The sequence below is a fragment of the Palaemon carinicauda genome, chromosome 30 (genome assembly GCF_036898095.1).
Source record: "Palaemon carinicauda isolate YSFRI2023 chromosome 30, ASM3689809v2, whole genome shotgun sequence".
Classification (NCBI taxonomy): Eukaryota; Metazoa; Arthropoda; class Malacostraca; order Decapoda; family Palaemonidae; genus Palaemon; species Palaemon carinicauda.
The window spans coordinates 57,104,838-57,126,139 of record NC_090754.1 but is presented as its reverse complement, the minus strand read 5'-3'; the positions used below and the strand labels follow the sequence as shown (position 1 = coordinate 57,126,139).

At 35.1% G+C, this 21,302-nt stretch overlaps 1 protein-coding gene and 1 pseudogene across 1 annotated transcript; both read right to left on the bottom strand.

Moving 5' to 3' along the window:
- Positions 1-1,688: 1,688 nt before the first annotated feature.
- Positions 1,689-15,281, bottom strand: LOC137623553 (uncharacterized; annotated as a pseudogene).
- Positions 15,282-19,009: 3,728 nt separating this feature from the next.
- On the bottom strand, positions 19,010-21,090 carry LOC137623153 (uncharacterized). The gene is made up of 4 exons (XM_068353841.1): positions 21,057-21,090; positions 20,157-20,231; positions 19,929-20,033; positions 19,010-19,743 (listed from the first exon to the last, which is right to left on the bottom strand). The coding sequence occupies exons 1-4, from the start codon at positions 21,066-21,068 to the stop codon at positions 19,123-19,125; spliced, it is 813 nt and encodes a 270-aa protein (XP_068209942.1). The 5' UTR covers positions 21,069-21,090; the 3' UTR covers positions 19,010-19,122.
- Positions 21,091-21,302: the final 212 nt, after the last annotated feature.

The following is a 21,302-nucleotide window of genomic DNA, read 5'->3' as shown; positions in this document are numbered from 1 at the left end:
ATTTACTGCCGAGATTGTCTTGTTATATTCTTTTTATTTATTTGCTTATACTGTATATATGTGTATATATATATATATAATATATTATATATATATATATATATTATATATATATATATATATATATATTTATATATATATATATATATATATATATTTATTTATTTATATTTATATATATGTATATATATATATATATATATTTATATATATGTATATATATATATGTGTGTGTGTGTATATATATATATATGTGTGTATACATATATGTGTGTACTCAATTGCACACCTCTTCAACTTACGAGAGGTGTCATAAAAGACTTAAACTATTAACATCTCAGTAATATTTTCGTAACTAAGTTTCTTGCCACCTGCAATTTTCCACTTTGTCGTCTACCCACCAGAGTCAAAGAAACACCAGGTACTTAGTTCACTAGTTGGGTTCAAAGAAGAACAATGTAATTTTTACTTAGTGTGAAGTGAGACTGAAAACTGTCATAAACGTATTAGTCAAGTTATTAACTTCTTGAAACTAAAAGGTCTTATAAATATATTGATACAGTGAATTCGCTAGAATGGTGTTACATTATTCTTACCAGTCGAGTGCTTCTCTACCTCCATCTATAAGATTTGTCTTACCTTCTGTGGTTAATACAAATTATTATATATCCTTAAAATATATTTCATTTCCAGCATCGGTGCATCACTCGAAACCTTTTTTTTTTCATGCGGTACACTTATCATTTGTTTATTGGAGATAATAAAGATAGTCTTTAAGTTGTTTGAGTTAGTGTACATATTGTAAGGCTAACCTCTAGTTTAAAAAGTAAATTGCTAACTATTTACCATTCATATCTATAGGTTCCATTTATGAGAGCACGGAAATAAGGTGTTTAGAGTTTTTAATTCGTTATCTTTTCTACCACCTTATTACTTACTTATTTTTTGCATTTGACTAACATACAACCAGCAGGACGTGATGAATTTAATGCAGAGTTTAACACAGGAATTCTTGGTAAACCTCAGTCTGAGTAAATGTACCCTGTCATATCCTTACTGTGTGGCTAGAAACCAGAGAGGCCTGTATGGAGAGATGGCAGGGGTATTGGGTGAGACTACACACGGGAACTCTCCATGCTATAAGGTGTGACAGAGTGTAGTTCCTTGGAGCAATGTATATCAGGATTTTCTATGTCTAACTGTACAACGTTTAATCCCCAAAACACTGTTCCTTATTAAAACCATCAAAGAACAGTTATTATTTACTGAAGGCTGATATGGCCAAAGTGCTTCTCAAAGTTGGGATTTGCCCTGAACTCACTTCATCATTAGTAATTAGGGCCAGTTCCACTTACCACCTTCACCTAAAAGTCAGATGACCCCAGCTCAAAATTTGAGTAAGAGCTGACTGTTGCCTTAAGTAGTAAATTCAATCCTTAGAATTAGTCAACTGAGTTGGGTCAAGATTGGGCCAAAATGGAGAGAATGCTTGATCCTAGAAACTTCACCCAAATGGGAATAGAATGTAAGTGCAACTGCCCTAGCCGATAATCGGGATATAAACAATCTATTTTGGTTGCCAAAATATTGTCAAAGCCTCAAGAAGATTGATATAACGAATACAATTACATTAAAAATAGGTTACAAAGGAAAGAATAGATTAAAATTCAAGATATTTTCTATATTGCTTTATTCTATCTCTCAATGAAGTGGAATCATAATACATAAATAAAATAAATAGGTGACATTGAGAATTCTACTTGAGTATCATCAGTCCTTTCCATTGGCACAGTTTCTTCTCTTTACTTGGATTCATTGGAGTCTGGAGCACCATAAACTCTCCTTGGAGCTTCAACTGACTCATTTGATTCACTGGTATCTGGAGCAGCGTAAACAATCCTTGGGGCTTCAGGAGACTCGTTGGATTCAACAGAGTTACTGGATGCAAAGATTCTCCTTTGAGGTGGAGTGTATCGAGGAGCCTCGGTAGACTCGTCGGACTCCTTGGAAACAGGAGCTGAATACACGCGTCTTGGTGGTGTATAACGAGGAGCTTCAAAAGACTCATCTGACTCCTTGGAAACTGGAGCTGAATACACACGTCTTGGTGGGGTATAGCGAGGAGCTTCAAAAGACTCATCGGATTCGTCAGACTCATAGCGTTCGTAGGACTCGGGGAACTGAGCCTCTCCCTCGTAGCTGACGTCAGCAACGTAGCCTGAATCTCCATCCACACGGTAGGTGACCTTCTGGAGACGGGAATCTGGAAGGTGGACGTAGTACGAACCCTGAGTGTGGTCGCCATCACGGGACTCCTCGTGGCCGTAATCATTGCGGGAAGGGTCGTGCTTTACGGCGTAATTGAAGGCATATTGGGCTTCACTGGACTCATAAGATTCCCTGGATGACTCCTCGGAAGAGGCCTGAATGAGAGAAAAAATTAATTTGTTTGAAAATATGTACATCTAATTTGGCTCTTTGAATACTAGGTATTCTAAGGGTAGTATCCTTCTAAAGCCCTCATTGATTTTTAAAAGAGATTCATAATTTTATAAATCTAATACAAAGACAAATTTTTAATAAACAGTAAAAGAGGCATATATCTTACACGTGGGGCTCTGTAGACAAATTCTTCACTGCTTTCTGAAGGCCTGCTAATGGGACGAAACTCGACAGAGCTGCTGGTTTCACTTGAAGCTTCTTCAGAAGAAATCTATAGACAAGAAAAATAAAGCTCATTTCCTAAGGTTTCCATTTTAAATGAATTCTATATTAAGATATTAGATATTTTGCCTCATCATATAAAGAAACTTATAGAATTGGCTTTCACTTTTAACATACCTGAGGAGGACGATATAAGTAGCGTTCTCCGCTGTCTGCAACAGCCAGGGCTGCGCAGCTCAAGAAAAGTAGTACCTGAAATATAGATAATTCATCAATTTAATAATATCATACCACATATAGTATTCATTCATTCCATAAGAACTATGTAATCATTAATTGATAGTGACTGTAAATTATAAGACTAGGATCACAGATTCTTAGGATATGTAGGTAGTGTGTAATTGATATTGAACGGTGCTGTCATGAAAATTAGTATTGTTTCCAATAATGGTAGCAGTCTAGAATGTGTTAAGTCAGGACCAATTGGATAGTATACAATACAACTTAGTATGTGTCTTCAGAAATTGAAAAAGAAAAAAAAAACAGCTGACATAGCATACTATCATGGAGGAAATTCATATGTTTTTCCAAAAGGTCTTACAGAAATTCTAAAAAAATCCTGCTTAGAAAAAATCCCCCCAAAAAGTAGAAAAAAATAGATTTTGATTTGTTAAACATTGAATATCAAAATCAAAATAAATAGTTCTTGTAAGGTAAAACTACTAGATTTAATGCTATATCATTATTCACATTCAAAAAGGAGATTATTCATTTTACATCTTACAGATAAGACAAATATAATTAGAAATTATGCTAATTTCCAGAAAATAATGAAAGCAATCTCAAAAACTACTAAATTCAATACCATATAATTCAAATTCAAAAGTGAGATTAATCATTTTATATCCTATAAATAAGACAAACAGAATTAGACAAATAAAACTGTTAATTATAATAATTTCCTGAGAACAAAAAAAACAAAATTAAAACCAAAATAAAAACAATTATCCCAAATGAAAGAACTTAGGAACAAACACAACCAAACTCCATCTAGTGGAAAACTTATACTCTTGTGTCAGAACAGACGAAGACCAACGAACCTTGCAATTCATTGTGTTCAAGTGATCTCAGAGACGATCCTTCTGCCTTATCACAGCGCCAGGCCTCTGTTTTATATAGATCAGAGGGGCCTCTGGACGACTCCCATTGCAGGACATTCGTTCCAGTTTTTCGGGTAGGCGTTGCTTAAGACTTCGGACCCTCCCAAGTCTATTTTACGTGGATTTGGATAATCCTGAGGGTGGTTTATCATTGGCAAATTAGGAGGGGTTGAAACCTGAGAGAGAGAGAGAGAGAGAGAGAGAGAGAGGAGAGAGAGGAGAGAGAGAGAGAGAGGAGGAGAGAGGAGAGAGAGAGAGAGAGAGTGTGTGTGTGTGTGTGTTAGGGGCTTTTGAGTTTAATTTGATTCCTATTAAAGTTTGGATAATTTTGGTAGTTTCTAACCTCACGAGAGGAGAGAGAGAGAGAGAGAGAGAGAGAGAGAGAGAGAGAGAGAGGAGAGAGAGAGAGGAGAGAGGGAGAGAGAGGAGAGAGTGGCTTTTGAGTTTAATTTGATTCCTATTAAAGTTTGGCAAATTAGGAGGGGTTGAAACCTGAGAGAGAGAGAGAGAGAGAGAGAGAGAGAGAGAGAGGAGAGGGGAGAGAGGAGAGAGAGAGAGAGAGAGAGAGAGTTAGGGGCTTTTGAGTTTAATTTGATTCCCATTAAAATTTGGCAAATTTTAAGGGGTGTCTAACCTCACCTGTGAGAGAGAGAGAGGGAGAGAGAGAGAGGAGGAGGGAGAGAGAGAGAGAGAGAGAGAGAGAGAGAGAGAGAAAGAGAGAGAGAAAGAGAGAGACTCAGGTGCTTTTGAGTTTGATTTTATTCTTATCAAAGTTTGGAAAATTTGAAGGGCGTCTAACCTCACGTGTGAGAGAGAGAGAGAGAGAGAGAGAGAGAGAGAGAGAGAGAGAGAGAGAGAGAGAGAGAGAGAGAGGGGAAAGAATGTGAATGTTTTTCCTGAAAAATCATTCCAAATTGAAAAAAAAATATCGTATATACAATTTACGATTATAATTCATAACTTCGTAATGCGAATTCTTGGACAGTATTTCGAAAATGTCGGTCATCAACTTCTTGCCTTTGTGAGTTAGATATCAAAGTTAGATTTACGGTGATTCAATCAGAAATTGTGGATAAATTCGTTCACTTTATTATATTGAACTTTCATATCTCAATTCCTCCTTTGATGAAGAACAGAAAACCTTTTAGATGAATGTGAAGTAAAATATCATGTTAATGTTAATATTAATGTGTTTAAGATATTTTATTTCAATTTTTCATTACTTTTTATATCGATATTTATTTACCTATTTCCTTTCCTCACTGGGCTATTTTTCCTTGTTGGAGCCCTTGCTTTTCCAACTAGGGTTGTAGCTTAGCTAATAATAATAATAATAATAATAATAATAATAATAATAATAATAATAATAATACCTCAAGATGGGAAAAATAAGTTTTAAAGTAATAGATTAAAGTATCATCATCATCATCATCATCATCTTCTCCCGCTACACCTATTGATGCAAAAGGCATCGGTTAGATTTCGCCTGCCGTCTCTATCATGAGCTTTTAAATCAATACTTCTCAATTCATCATCTCCCACTTCACGCTTCATAGTCCTCAGCCATGTAGGCTTGGATCTTCCAACTCTTCAAGTATCTTGTGGAGCCCAGTTGAAATTTTGGTGAACTAATCTCTCTTGGGGAGTGCGAAGAGCATGCCTAAAGCATCTCTATCTACCCCTCATCATGATCTCATCCACATATTGCACTCGAGTGATATGACTTATGGTTACATTTCTAATCCTGTCCTGACATTTAACTCCCAATATTCTAAGTATATTTGCCTTAAACGCATAATGCTGTCTATAGTTACCGATAAATCCTCCTAGTTTTTGGCAAATAAATGAGAAAACTAAGTCCTTTATAACTTTATTGTGAAGGCCTATTGAGAAAAATATTTGGGTATTAAGTACTGCTGTCACCTTCGTGTGAATTAATGTTTATTTTATAAATTCTTTTGGTAGAATATATATAGAATAATTTCGTTTAATCAAATGCTACAAAATAGAGATTCTTGATGCAATTTTAATAAAAAAAAAGTGAAAATAAGAGAATCTTGAAATTATGAAAGTTTAACTTGAATAACTTAGAAATTCAAGTTTACAAAACCTAAACCATATGTGTATAATATATGTATATATATATATATATATATATATATATATATATATATATATATATATATATATATGTATATACATATATATATATATATATATATATATATATATATATATATATATACATATACATATATATATATGTATGTATATAATGTATGCGTGTATTTATATGGTACGTGCGCGTTCGGGATTGTATATATATATATATATATATATATATATATATATATATATATATATATATATATATATATATATATATATATATTATATATATACATATATACATATATATATGTATGTGTGTATACATTTATGTGTGTACACAATTGCACACCTCTTCAACCTACGAGAGGTGTCATAAAAGACTTGAACAATTAACATCTCAGTAATATTTTCGAAACGAAGTTTCTTGCCACCTGCAATTTTCAACTTTGTCGTCTACACACCAGAGTCAAAGAACCACCAGGTACTTATTTCACTAGTTGGGTTCAAAGAAGAACAATGTAATTTTTACTTAATGGGAAGTGAGACTGAAAACTTCCATAAACGTGTTAGCCAAGTTATTAACTTCTTAAAACTAATAGGTCTTATAGATATATTGATACAGTGAATTCGCTAGAATGGTGCTACGATATTCTTACTAGCCGAGTGCTTCTCTACCTCCATCTATAAGATTTGTCTTACCTTCTGTGGTTAATACAAATTTTTATATATCCTTAAAATATATTTCACTCCCAGCATCGGTGAATCACTCAAAAACTTTTTTTTTTTATGCGGTACACTTATCATTTGTTTATTGGAGATAATAAAGATATTCTTTAAGTTGTTTGAGTTAGTGTACATAATGCAAGGCTAATCTCTGGTTTAGAATATAAATTGCTCACTTTTTACCATTCATATCTATAGGTTCCATTTATGAAAACAAGGAAATAAGGTGTTTAGAGTTTTTAATTCGTTATCTTTTCTACCACCTTATTACTTACAGGACGTGATGGATTTAATGAACAGTTTAACACAGGAATTCTTAGTGAGTCTCAGTCTGAGTAAATGTACCCTGTCATATCCTTACTGTGTGGCTAGAAACCAGAGAGGCCAGTATGGAGATATGGCAGGGGTATTGGGTGAGACTACACACGGGAACTCTCCATGCTATAAGGTGTGACAGAGTGTAGTTCCTCGGAGCGATATATACCAGGATTTCCTATGTCTAACTGTACAACGTTTAATCCCAAAACCACTGTTCCTCGTTAAGACCATCAAAGAACAGTTATTATCTACTAAAGGCTCTTATAGTCAAAGCGTCTCTCAAAGTTGGGATTTGCCCTGAGCTCACTTCATCATTAGTAATTAGGGCCAGTTCCACTTGCCACCTTCACCTAAAAGTCACATGACACTAACTCAAAATTTGAGTAAGAGCTGACTGTTGGCTTAAGTTGTAAATTCAATCCTTAGAATTAGTCAACTGAGTTGGGTCAAGATTGGGCCAAAATGGAGAAAACACTTGATCCTAAAAAACTTCACCAAAATGGGAATAGAATGTAAGTGCAACTGCCCTAGCCAATAATCGGGATATAAACAATCTATTTTGGTTGCCAAAATATTGTCAAAGCCTCAAGAACAATTGATGTAACCAATAAAATTACACCAACAATAAGTTATACAGGAAAGAATGAATTAAAATTCAAGATATTTTTATGTTGCTTTATTCTACCTCTCAATGAAGGGGATTCATAATACATAAATAAAATAAATAGGTGACATTGAGAATTCTACTTGAGTATCATCAGTCCTTTCCATTGGCACAGTTTCTTTTCTTTACTTGGATTCATTGGAGTCTGGAGCACCATAAACTCTCCTTGGAACTTCAACTGACTCATTTGATTCACTGGTATCTGGAGCAGCGTAAACAATCCTTGGTGCTTCAGGAGACTCGTTGGATTCAACAGAGTTACTGGATGCAAAGACTCTCCTTGGAGGTGGAGTGTAGCGAGTAGCCTCGGTAGACTCGTCGGACTCCTTGGAAACTGGAGCGGAATACACACGTCTTGGTGGTGTATAACGAGGAGCTTCAAAAGACTCATCTGATTCCTTAGAAACAGGAGCTGAATACACACGTCTTGGTGGGGTATAGCGAGGAGCTTCGAAAGACTCATCGGATTCGTCAGACTCATAGCGTTCGTATGACTCGGGGAACTGAGCCTCTCCCTCGTAGCTGACGTCAGCAACGTAGCCTGAATCGCCATCCACACGGTAGGTGACCTTCTGGAGACGGGAATCTGGAAGGTGGACGTAGTATGAACCCTGAGTGTGTTCGCCATCACGGGACTCCTCGTAGCCATAATCGTTGCGAGAAGGGTCGTGCTTTACAGCATAATTGAAGGCATATTGGGCTTCACTGGACTCATAAGACTCCCTGGATGACTCCTCGGAAGAAGCCTGAATGAGAGCAAAAATTAATTTGTTTGAAAATACGTACATCTGATTTGGTTCCTTGAATACTAGGTATTCTAAGGGTAGTGTCCTAAAGTCCTCATTGATTTTTAAAAGAGATTCATAATTCTATAAATCTAATACAAAGACAAATTTTTAATGAACAGTAAAAGAGGCATATAACTTACACGTGGGGCTCTGTAGACAAATTCTTCACTGCTTTGTGAAGGCCTGCTAATGGGACGAAACTCGACAGAGCTGCTGGTTTCACTTGAAGCTTCTTCAGAAGAAATCTATAGACAAGAAAAATAAAGCTCATTTCATAAGGTTTCCATTTTAACAGAATTCTTTATTAAGATATTAGATATTTTGCCTCATCATATAAAGAAAATTATAGAATTAGCTTTCACTTTTAGCATACCTGAGGAGGACGGTAAAAGTAACGTTCTCCGCTGTCTGCAACAGCCAGGGCTGCGCAGCTCAAGACAAGCAGTACCTGGAATATAGATAATTCATAAATTTGATTATATTCATACCACATATAGTATTCATTCATTCTATAAGAACTATGTTATCATTAATTAATAGTGACTGTAAATTATAAGACTGGGGTCATAGATTCTTAGGATATGTAGGTAGTGTAATTGATATTGAACGGTGCTGTCATAAAAATTGGTATTGTTTCCAATGGTGGTAGCAGTCTAGAATGTGTTAAGTCCGGACCAATAGGATAGTATACCATACAACTTAGAATGTTTCTTCAGAAATTGAAAAAAAAAGACAGCTGCCATAGCATACTGTCATGGAGAAAATTCAAACATGTGTTTTACATAAGGTCTTACAGAAATTCAACAAAAATCCTGCTTAGAAAAATCCACAAAACAAGAAGAATATATGTATTTGGATTTGATAAACATTGAATATCAAAATCAAAGTGAATATTACTTTTAAATAAAACTGCTAAATTCAATACTATATCATGATTCAGATTAAAAAGGAGATTATTCATTTTACATCCTTTAGATAAGACAAATAGAATTAGAAATTATGATAATTTCCTGAAAATAATCAAAAGCAATATTAAAAACTACTAAATTCAATGTTATATCATAATTCAAATTCAAAAGTGAGATTATTCATTTTATATCCTATAAATAAGACAAATAGAATTAGACAAATAAAACTATTAATTATAATAATTTCCTGAGAGTAAAGAAAGCAAAATTAAAACCAAAAAACACTTATCACAAATGAGAGAACTTTAAAACAAACACAAGCAAACTCCATCTAGTGGAAAACTTGTACTCCTGTGTCAGAACAGACGAAGTCCAACGAACCTTGCAATTCATTGTGTTCAAGTGATCTCAGAGACGATCCTTCTGCCTTATCACAGCACCAGGCCTCTGTTTATATAGATCAGAGGGGCCTCTGGACGACTCCCATTGCAGGACATTCGTTCCAGTTTTTCGAGTAGGCGTTGCATAAGACTTCGGACCCTCCCTGGTCTATTTTACGTGGATTTGGATAATCCTGAGGGTGGTTTATCATTGGCACATTAGAAGGGGTTGAAACCTGAAAGAGAGAGAGAGAGAGAGAGAGAGAGAGAGAGAGAGAGAGAGAGGGGAAGAGAAAGAGAGAGAGAGAGAGTGTGTGTGTTAGGGGCTTTTGAGTTTAATTTGATTTCTATTAATGTTTGGCAAATTTTAAGGGGTGTCTAACCTCACCTGAGAGAGAGAGAGAGAGAGAGAGAGAGAGAGAGAGAGTGTCAGGTGCTTTTGAAGTTATTTTGATTCTTATTAAATTTTAGAAAATTTTGAGGGGTGCCTAACCTCACGTGTGTGTGAGAGAGAGAGAGAGAGAGAGAGAGAGAGAGAGAGAGAGTGGGTGTGTGTGTGCAAGATCTCAAGTATGTATGAATGTATGTATGTATGTACTGTACGTGTGTGAATTTGAATGTAGAGAGAGAGAGAGAGAGAGAGAGAGAGAGAGAGAGTGTGTGTGTGGGGGGGGATGTGAATGTTTTTCCTGAAAAATCATTCCAAATGGAAAAAAAATATCGTATATATAATTTACGATTGTAATTCATAACTTCGTAATGCGAATTCTTGGACAGTATTTCAAAAATGTCGGTCATCAACTTCTTGTAAGTTAGATTCAAAGTTAGATTTATGGTGATTCAATCAGAAATTGTGGATAAATTCACTCATTTTATTATATTGAACTTTCATTATCTCAATTCTCCTTTGATGAAGAACAGAATACATTTTAGATGGAGGTGAAGTGAAATATTATGTTAATGTTAATGTTTTTAAAATATTTTATTTTAATTTTTCCTTACTTATATGGTTTATTATTTTCGTATTTGCTTTCCTCACTGGGCTATTTTTTCCTGTTGGAGCCTACCTAATAATAATAATAATAATAATAATAATAATACTCCAAGATGGGAAAAATAAATTTAAAGTATCATCATCATCATCATCATCTTTTTCACCTACGCCTATTGACGCAAAGGGCCTCGGTTAGATTTCGCCAGCCATCTCTATCATGAGGTTTCAAATCAATACTTATCAATTCATCATCTCCCACTTCACGCTTCTTAGTCCTCAGCCATGTAGGCATGGGTTTTCCAACTCTTCCAGTATCTTGTGGAGCCCAGTTGAGATTTGGGTGAACTAACCTCCCTTGAGCAGTGTGAAGAGCATGCCCAAACCATCTCTATCTACTCCTCACCGTGATCTCATCCACATATTGCACTCGTTTGATATGACTTATGATTACATTTCTAATCCTGTCCTGCCATTTAACTCCCAATATTCTAAGTATATTTGCCTTAAATGCATAATGCTGTCTATAGTTACCGATAAATCCTCCTGTTTTTCACAAATAAATGAGAAAACTAAGTCCTTTATAATTCTATTGTGAAGGCCTATTGAGAAAAATATTTGGGTATTAAGTACTGCTGTCACCTTCGTGTGAATTAATGTTTATTTTATAAATTTTTTTGGTAGATTATATATAGAATAATTTCGTTTAATCAAATGCTACAAAATAGAGGTTTTTGTTGCAATTTTAATAAAAAAAAAAGTGAAAATAAGAGAATCTTGAAATTATGAGAGTATAACTAGAACAACTTAGAAATTCAAGTTTACAGAATCTAAACCATATGTGTATATATATATATATATATATATACATATATATATATGTATGTATATAAATGTATGCGTGTATTTATATGATGCGGACGCGTTCGGGATTGTATCTATATATATATATATATATATGTGTGTATATGTATATATTGTATATATATGTATGTGTGTATACATTTATGTGTGTACTCAATTGCACACCTCTTCAACCTACGAGAGGTGTCATAAAAGACTTAAACTATTAACATCTCAGTAATATTTTCGAAACGAAATTTCTTGCCACCTGCAAATTTCAACTTTGTCATCTACCCACCAGAGTACTTAGTTCACTAGTTGGGTTCAAAGAAGAACAATGTAATTTTTACTTAATTGGAAGTGAGACTAAAAACTGTCTTAAACGTATTAGTCCAGTTATTAACTTCTTAAAACTAACAGATCTTATAGATATATTGATACAGTGAATTCGCTAGAATGGTGTTACCGTATTCTGACCAGCCGAGCACTCGTCAACATACATGTATAAGAATTGTCGTACCTTCTGTGGTTAATACAAATTATTATATATCATTAAAATGTATTTAACGCTCAACATTGCTGCATCACTAAAAACTTTTTTTTTGTGGGACACTTATCATTTGTTTATTAGAGGTAAGGAAAATAGTCTTCAAGCAATTTGAGTTAGTTTACATATTGTAATGTTATTTTTTGGTTTAAGAAATAGACTACTGAATTTCTACCATTCATAATTGTAGATTCTATTTATGAGAACACTCAAAAATGCTTTAAGATGTTTTAATTTGCTATCTTTTCTATCGCCTTATTACTCATTTCCTTTCCCGTTTGACTAATATACAACCATCAGTTCGTGATGGATTTAATGCACAGTTTAACACAGGAATTCTTGGTAAACCTTAGTCTTAGTAAATGTACCCTGTCATATCCTTACTGGGTGGCAAGAAACGAGAGAGGCCTGTATGGAGAGATGGCAGGGGTATAGGGTGAGACTACATATGGGAACTCTCCGTGCTATAAGGTGTGACAGAGTGTTGTTCCTCAGAGCGATGTATAATAGAATTTGCTATGTCCAACTGTACAACGTTTAATCCCAAAACCACTGTTCCTTATTAAGAACATCAAAGAACAGTTATTATCTACTAAAGGCTCTTATAGTCAAAGCGTCTCTCAAAGTTGGGATTTGCACTGAGCTCACATCATCGTTAATAATTAGGGCAATAGCACCTGCTGCATTCACCTAAAAGCCAGATGACCCAAGCTCAAATTTTGACTGTTGGCCTAAGTTGTAAATTCAATGCTTAAAATTAGTCAATTGAGTGGGTCAAGACTGGGCCAAATTGGGGGAAGTGCTTGATCCTAGCAACTTCACCCAAATGGTAATAGAATGTAAGTCCAACTACCCTAGTTGAGAATCGGAATATAAACAATTAGTTTCTATTTCGGCTGCCAAAGTATTTTCTACTTTAGGTAAAGTGTTTCTAAGCCTCAAGAAGATTGATATAACGAATACAATTACATCAACAATAAGTTACATAGGAAAGAATAAATTAAAATTCAAGATATTTTTCATATTGCTTTACTCTATCTCTCAAAGAAGTGGAATCATAATACATAAATAAAATAAATAGGTAACATTGAGAATTCTACTTGAGTATCATCAGTCCTTTCCATTGGCACAGTTTCTTTTCTTTACTTGGATTCGTTAGAGTCTGGAGCAGAATAGCTACGCCTTGGAGGAAGATAACGAGGAGCCTCAAAAGATTCATTGGATTCAGGAACACCATAAACTCTCCTTGGAGCTTCAACTGACTCATTTGATTCACTGGTGTCTGGAGCAGCGTAGACAATCCTTGGTGCTTCAGGAGACGCGTTGGATTCAACAGAGTTACTGGATGCAAAGACTCTCCTTGGAGGGGGAGTGTATCGAGGAGCCTCGGTAGACTCGTCGGACTCCTTGGAAACTGGAGCTGAATAAACGCGTCTTGGTGGTGTATAACGAGGAGCTTCAAAAGACTCATCTGACTCCTTGGAAACAGGAGCTGAGTACACACGTCTTGGTGGGGTATAACGAGGAGCTTCGAAAGACTCGTCGGATTCGTCAGACTCATAGCGTTCGTATGACTCGGGGAACTGAGCCTCTCCCTCGTAGCTGACGTCAGCAACGTAGCCTGAATCTCCATCCACACGGTAGGTGACCTTCTGGAGACGGGAATCTGGAAGGTGGACGTAGTATGAACCCTGAGTGTGGTCGCCATCACGGGACTCCTCGTGGCCATAATCGTTGCGGGAAGGGTCGTGCTTTACGGCGTAATTGAAGGCATATTGGGCTTCACTGGACTCATAAGACTCCCGAGATGACTCCTCGGAAGAGGCCTGAATGAGAGTAAAAATTAGTTTGATTGAAAATATGTACATCTGATTTGGCTCTTTGAATACTAGGTATTCTAAGGGTAGTGTCCTTCTAAAGTCCTCATTGATTTTTAAAAGAGATTCATAATTCTATAAATCTAATACAAAGACAAATTTGTAAAAACAGTGAAAGAAGCATATATCTTACACGTGGGGCTCTGTAGACAAATTCTTCACTGCTTTCTGTAGACCTGCTAATGGGACGAAACTCGACAGAGCTGCTGGTTTCACTTGATGCTTCTTCAGCAGAAAACTATAGACAAGAAAATAATCTTTTTTATAGTTTCCATTTTAGCAGAATACTATGATAAGATATTTGATATTTTGTCTCATCATTTAAAGAAAATTATAGAATTGGCTTTCACTTTTAACATACCTGAGGAGGACGGTATAAGTAGCGTTCTCCGCTGTCTGCAACAGCCAGGGCTGCACAGCTCAAGACAAGCAGTACCTGAAATATAGAAAATTCATCAATTTGATTATATTCATACCACATATAGTATTCATTCATTCCATAAGAGCTATGTGATCATTAACTGATAGTGACTGTGAATTATAAGGGTATGTAGGTAGTGTGTAATTTATACTGGACAGTGTTGTCATGAAAATTGGTATTGTGCCCTAATGGTGGTGACAGTCTAGAAGGTGTTAGATTAAGACCAAGAGGATGCAATACAACTTAGAATGTGTCTTCAGAAATTGAAAAAAAAAAAAAAAAAAAAAAAAAGCTGCCATAGCATACTGTCATGGAGGAAATTCAAATATGTTTTTCCAAAAGGTCTTACAGAAATTCTACAAAAATCCAGCTTAGAAAAATCCACAAAAAAAGAAGAATCTATGGATTTGGATTTGATAAACATTGAATATCAAAATAAAAGTGAATATTTCTTTTAAATAAAACTACTAAATTCAATACTATATTATGATTCAGATAAAAAAAAAAATTATTCATTTTACATCCTATAGATAAAACCAGCAGAATTAGAAATTATGCTAATTTCTTGAAAATAATGAAAGCAATATCAAAAACTACTAAATTCAATACCATATCCTAATTCAAATTCCAAAGTGAGATTATTCATTTTATATCCTATAAATAGGACAAAGAGAATTAGGCAAACAAAATCTATTAATTGTAATAATCTCCTCAGAATAAAGAAAGCTAAATTAAAACCAAAAAACAATTATCCCAAATGATATAACTTAGAACACAAACACAAGCAAACTCCATCTAGTGGAAAACTTATACTCCTGTGTCAGAACAGACGAAGACCAACGAACCTTGCAATTCATTGTGTTCAAGTGATCTCAGAGACGATCCTTCTGCCTTATCACAGTGCCAGGCCTCTGTTTATATAGATCAGAGGGGCCTCTGGACGACTCCCATTGCAGGACATTCGTTCCAGTTTTTCGGGTAGGCGTTGCTTAAGACTTCGGACCCTCCCAAGTCTATTTTACGTGGATTTGGATAATCCTGAGGGCGGTTTATCATTAGCAAATTAGGAGGGGTTGAAACCTGAGAGAGAGAGAGAGAGAGAGAGAGAGAGAGAGAGAGTTAGGGCTTTTGAGTTTAATTTGATTCCTATTAAAGTTTGGATAATTTGGGGGTGTCTAACCTCACGTGTGAGAGAGAGAGAGAGAGAGAGAGAGAGAGAGAGAGAGTGTGTGTGTGTGTGTGTGTGTGTGTCGGGTGCTTTTGAAGTTATTTTGATTCTTATTAAATTTTAGAAAATTTTGAGGGGTGCCTAACCTCACGTGAGAGAGAGAGAGAGAGAGAGAGAGAGAGAGAGTGGGTGTGTGTGTGCAAGAGCTCAAGTATGTATGAATGTATGTATGTATGTACTGTACGTGTGTGAATTTGAATGTAGAGAGAGAGAGAGAGAGAGAGAGAGAGAGAGAGAGAGAGAGAGTGTGTGTGGGGGGGAAGGAATGTGAATGTTTTTCCTGAAAAATCATTCCAAATGGAAAAAAAATATTGTATATATAATTTACGATTGTAATTCATAACTTCGTAATGCGAATTCTTGGACAGTATTTCGAAAATGTCGGTCATCAACTTCTTGTAAGTTAGATTCAAAGTTAGATTTATGGTGATTCAATCAGAAATTGTGGATAAAATCGTTCATTTTATTACATTTAGCTTTCATAATCTCAATTCTCCTTTGATGAAGAACAGAACATATTTTAGATGGATGTGAAGTAAAAATAATATGTTAATGTTAAGGTTTTTAAAATATCTTATTTTAATTTTCCATTACTTCTTATATCGTTTATGTATTTCTTAATTCCTTTCCTCACTGGGCTATTTTTCCCTGTTGGAGCCCTTCGGCTTATAGCATCTTGCTTTTCCAATTACGGAATACTAACACTAGTAATAATAATAATAATAATAATAATAATAATAATGATAATAATACGTCACGATGGGAAAAATAAGTTTAAAAATAATAAATTAAAGTATCATCAGCATCATCATCTCTTCCTACGCCTATTCACGTAAAGGGCCTCGGTTAGATTTCGTCAGTCGTCTCTATCTTAAGCTTTTAAATCAATACTTCTCCATTCATCATAACCTACTTCACGCTTCATAGTCCTCAGCCATGTAGGCCTGGGTATTCCAACTCTTCTAGTGCTTTGTGGAACCCAGTTGAACGTTGGGTGAACTAATCTCTCTTGGGGAGTTGGAAAAGCATGCCCAAACCATCTCCATCTACCCCTCACAATGATTTCATCCACATAGGGCACTCGGGTAATTACTCTTATAGTTTAATTTCTAATCGTGTCCTGCCATTTAACTCCCAATAATCTAAGTATATTTGCATTGAATGTATAATGCTGTCTATAGTTAAATAAAAAAACATTCTGTTTTGGCAAATAGATGAGAAAACTAAGTCCTTTATAACTTTATTATGAAGGCCTATTGAGAAAAATATTTGAGTATTAAGTACTGCTGTCACCTTCGTGTGAATTAATGTTTATTTTATAAATTCTTTTAGTAGAATATATATAGAAAAATTACGTTTAATCAAATGCTACAAAATAGAGATTTTTGTTGCAATTTTAATAAAAAAAAAAAAAAAGTGAAAATAAGAGAATCTTGAAATTATGAAAGTTTAACTTGAATAACTTAGAAATTCAAGTTTACACAATCTAAACCATATGTATATATACATACACACACATACATATATATTTATATATATATATATATATGTATGTATATAAATGTATGCGTGTATTTATATGGTGCATGCGCGTTCGGGATTGTATATATATATATATATATATACATATATATATATGTATATATATATATATATATATGTATATATTTATATATATATATATATATGTGTGTGTGTTTGTATGTGTGTATACATTTATGTGTGTACTCAATTGCACACCTCTTCAACTTACGAGAGGTGTCATAAAAGACTTAAACTATTAACATCTCAGTAATATCTTCAAAACGAAGTTTCTTGCCACCTGCAATTTTCAACTTTGTCGTCTACCCACCAGAGTCAAAGAACCACCAGGTACTTAGTTCACTAGTTGGGTTCAAAGAAGAACAATATAATTTTTACTTAGTGGGAAGTGAGACTGGAAACTGTCATAAACGTATTAGTCAAGTTATTAATTTCTTAAAATTAACAGGTCTTATAAATATATTGATACAGTGAATTCGCTAGAATGGTGTTACGATGTTCTTACCAGCCGAGCGCTTCTCTACCTGCATCTATAAGATTTGTCTTACATTCTGTGGTTAATACAAATTATTATATTTCCTTAAAATATATTTCACTCCCTGCATCGGTGCATTACTCGAAAACTTTTTTTTTTCATGCGGTACACTTATCATTTGTTTATTGGAGATAATAAAGATAGTCTTTAAGTTGTTTGAGTTAGCGTACATAATGCAAGGCTAATCTCTGGTTTAGAAAATAAATTGCTCACTATTTACCATTCATATCTATAGATTCCATTTATGAGAACACGCAAATAAGGTGTTTAGAGTTTTTAAATTCGTTATCTTTTTTACCACCTTACTACTTACTTATTTTTTCGTTTGACTAATATACAACCAGCAGGACTTGATGGATTTAATGCACAGTTTAATTATTATTATTATTATTATTATTACTTGCTAAGCTACAACCCTAGTTGGAAAAGCAGGATGCTATAAGCCCAGGGGCTCTAACAGGGAAAATAGCTCAGTGAGGAAAGGAAACAAAGAAAAAGAAAATATTTTAAAAAGAACAAGATTAAAATAAATATCTATATAAACTATAAAAACTTCAACAAAAAAAGAGGAAGAGAAAGAAGATGGAATAGTGGGCCCGATTGTACCCTTAAGCAAGAGAACACAGGAATTCTTGGTAAACCTCAGTCTGAGTAAATGTACCCTGTCATATCAGTACTGTGTGGATAGAAAACAGAGAGGCCTGTATGGAGAGATGGCAGGGGTATTGGGTAAGACTACCCACAGGAACTCGCCGTGCTGTGAGGTGTGACAAAGTTTACTTCCTCAGAGCGATGTATACCAGGATTTCCTATGTCCAACTGTACAACATCTAATCCCAAAACCACTGTTCCTTATTAAGACCATCCAAGAACAGTTATTATCTACTAAAGGCTCTTATAGTCAAAGCGCCTCTCAAAGTTAGGATTTGCCCTGAGCTCACTTCATCAGTAGTAATTAGGGCCTGTTCCACTTGCCACCTTCACCTAAAAGTCAGATGACCCCAGCTCAAAATTTGAGTAAGAGCTGACTGTTGACTTAAGTTGTAAATTCAATACTTAGAATTAGTCAGTTGATATGGGTCTAGATTGGGCCAAAATGGAGAAAACACTTGATCCTAGAAACTTCACCAAAATGGGAATAGAATGTAAGTGCAACTACCTTAACCGATAATCGGGATATAAACAATCTATATTGGTTGCCAAAATATTGTCAAAGCCTCAAGAAGATTGATGTAAAGAATACAATTACATCAAACATAAGTTACACAGGAAAGAATGAATTAAAATTCAAGATATTTTTATGTTGCTTTATTCTACCTCTCAATGAAGGGGAGTCATAATACATAAATAAAATAAATAGGTGACATTGAGAATTCTACTTGAGTATCATCAGTCCTTTCCATTGGCACAGTTTCTTTTCTTTACTTGGATTCATTGGAGTCTGGAGCACCATAAACTCTCCTTGGAGCTTCAACTGACTCATTTGATTCACTGGTATCTGGAGCAGCGTAAACAATCCTTGGGGCTTCAGGAGACTCGTTGGATTCAACAGAGTTACTGGATGCAAAGATTCTCCTTTGAGGTGGAGTGTATCGAGGAGCCTCAGTAGACTCGTCGGACTCCTTGGAAACTAGAGCTGAATAAACGCGTCTTGGTGGTGTATAACGAGGAGCTTCAAAAGACTCATCTGACTCCTTGGAAACAGGAGCTGAGTACACACGTCTTGGTGGGGTATAGCGAGGAGCTTCAAAAGACTCATCGGATTCGTCAGACTCATAGCGTTCGTAGGACTCGGGGAACTGAGCCTCTCCCTCGTAGCTGACGTCAGCAACGTAGCCTGAATCTCCATCCACACGGTAAGTGACCTTCTGGAGACGGGAATCTGGAAGGTGGACGTAGTACGAACCCTGAGTGTGGTCGCCATCACGGGACTCCTCGTGGCCGTAATCGTTGCGGGAAGGGTCGTGCTTTACGGCGTAATTGAAGGCATATTGGGCCTCACTGGACTCATAAGACTCCCTGGATGACTCCTCGGAAGAGGCCTGAATGAGAGTAAAAATTAATTTGTTTGAAAATATGTACATCTGATTTGGCTCTTTGAGTACTAGGTATTCTAAGGGTAGTGTCCTTCTAAAGTCCTCATTGATTTTTAAAAGAGATTCATAATTCTATCAATCTAATACAAAGACAAATTTTCAATAAACAGTAAAAGAGGCATATTTCTTACACGTGGGGCTCTGTAGACAAATTCTTCACTGCTTTCGGTAGGCCTGCTAATGGGACGAAACTCGACAGAGCTGCTGGTTTCACTTGAAGCTTCTTCAGCAGAAAACTATAGACAAGAAAATAATTTTTTTTATAGTTTCCATTTTAGCAGAATACTATAATAAGATATTTAATATTTTGCCTCATCATTTAAAGAAAATTATAGAATTGGCTTTCACTCTTAACATACCTGAGGAGGACGGTATAAGTAACGTTCTCCGCTGTCCGCAACAGCCAGGGCTGCGCAGCTCAAGACAAGCAGTACCTGAAATATAGATAATTCATCAATTTTATTATATTCATACCATATATAGTATTAATCCATTCTATAAGAACTATGTAATCATTAACTGATTGTGACTGTGAATTATAAGGATATGTAGGTAGTGTGTAATTTATACTGGACAGTGTTGTCATGAAAATTGGAAATGTGCCCTATTGGTGGTGACAGTCTAGAAGGTGTTAGATTAAGATAAAGAGGATAGTATAAAATACAACTTAGAATGTGTCTTCAGAAATTGAAAATAAAACAGCTGCCATAGCATACTGTTATGGAGGAAATTCAGAAATGTTTTTCCAAAATGTCTTAAAGAAATTCTACAAAAGTCCTGCTTAGAAAAATCCGCAAAAAGAAGAATCCGTGGATTTGGATTTGATAAACATTGAATATCAAAATGAAAGTAAATAGTACTTTTAGATAAAACTACTAAATTTAATACTATATTATGATTCAGATTAACAAAAAAAAAGATTATTCATTTTACATCCTTTAGATAAGACAAATAGAATTATAAATTATGCTAATTTACTGAAAATAATGAAAGCAATATCAAACACTAATAGATTCAATATTATATCATAATTCAAATTCAGAATTGAGGTTATTTATTTTATATCCTATAGATAAAGCAAATAGAATTAGACAAATAAAACTATTAATTGTAATAATTTCCTGAGATTAAAGAAAGCAAAACTAAAACCAAAATAAAAACATTTATCCCAAATGGCAGAACTTTAAAACAAACACAAGCAAACTCCATCTAGTGGAAAACTTATACTCCTGTGTCAAAACAGACGAAGACCAACGAACCTTGCAATTCATTGTGTTCAAGTGATCTCAGAGAGAATCCTTCTGCCTTATCACAGCGCCAGGCCTCTGTTTATATAGATCAGAGGGGCCTCTGGACGACTCCCATTGCAGGACATTCGTTCCAGTTTTTCGGGTAGGCGTTGCTTCAGATTTCGGACCCTCCCTGGTTTATTTTACGTGGATTTGGTTTATCATTGGCAAATTAGGAGGGGTTGAAACCTAAGAAAGAGAGAGAGAGAGAGAGAG

Bases quoted from the DNA above. Each gene is read 5' to 3' on its own strand.
- LOC137623153 (XM_068353841.1), bottom strand. The intron at 20,034-20,156 runs GTATGTTAAGAG...TCTTGTCTATAG, and splicing joins ACTTATACCGTCCTCCTCAG to TTTTCTGCTGAAGAAGCTTC. The intron at 19,744-19,928 runs GTAAGAAATATG...ACTCTCATTCAG, and splicing joins TTGTCTACAGAGCCCCACGT to GCCTCTTCCGAGGAGTCATC.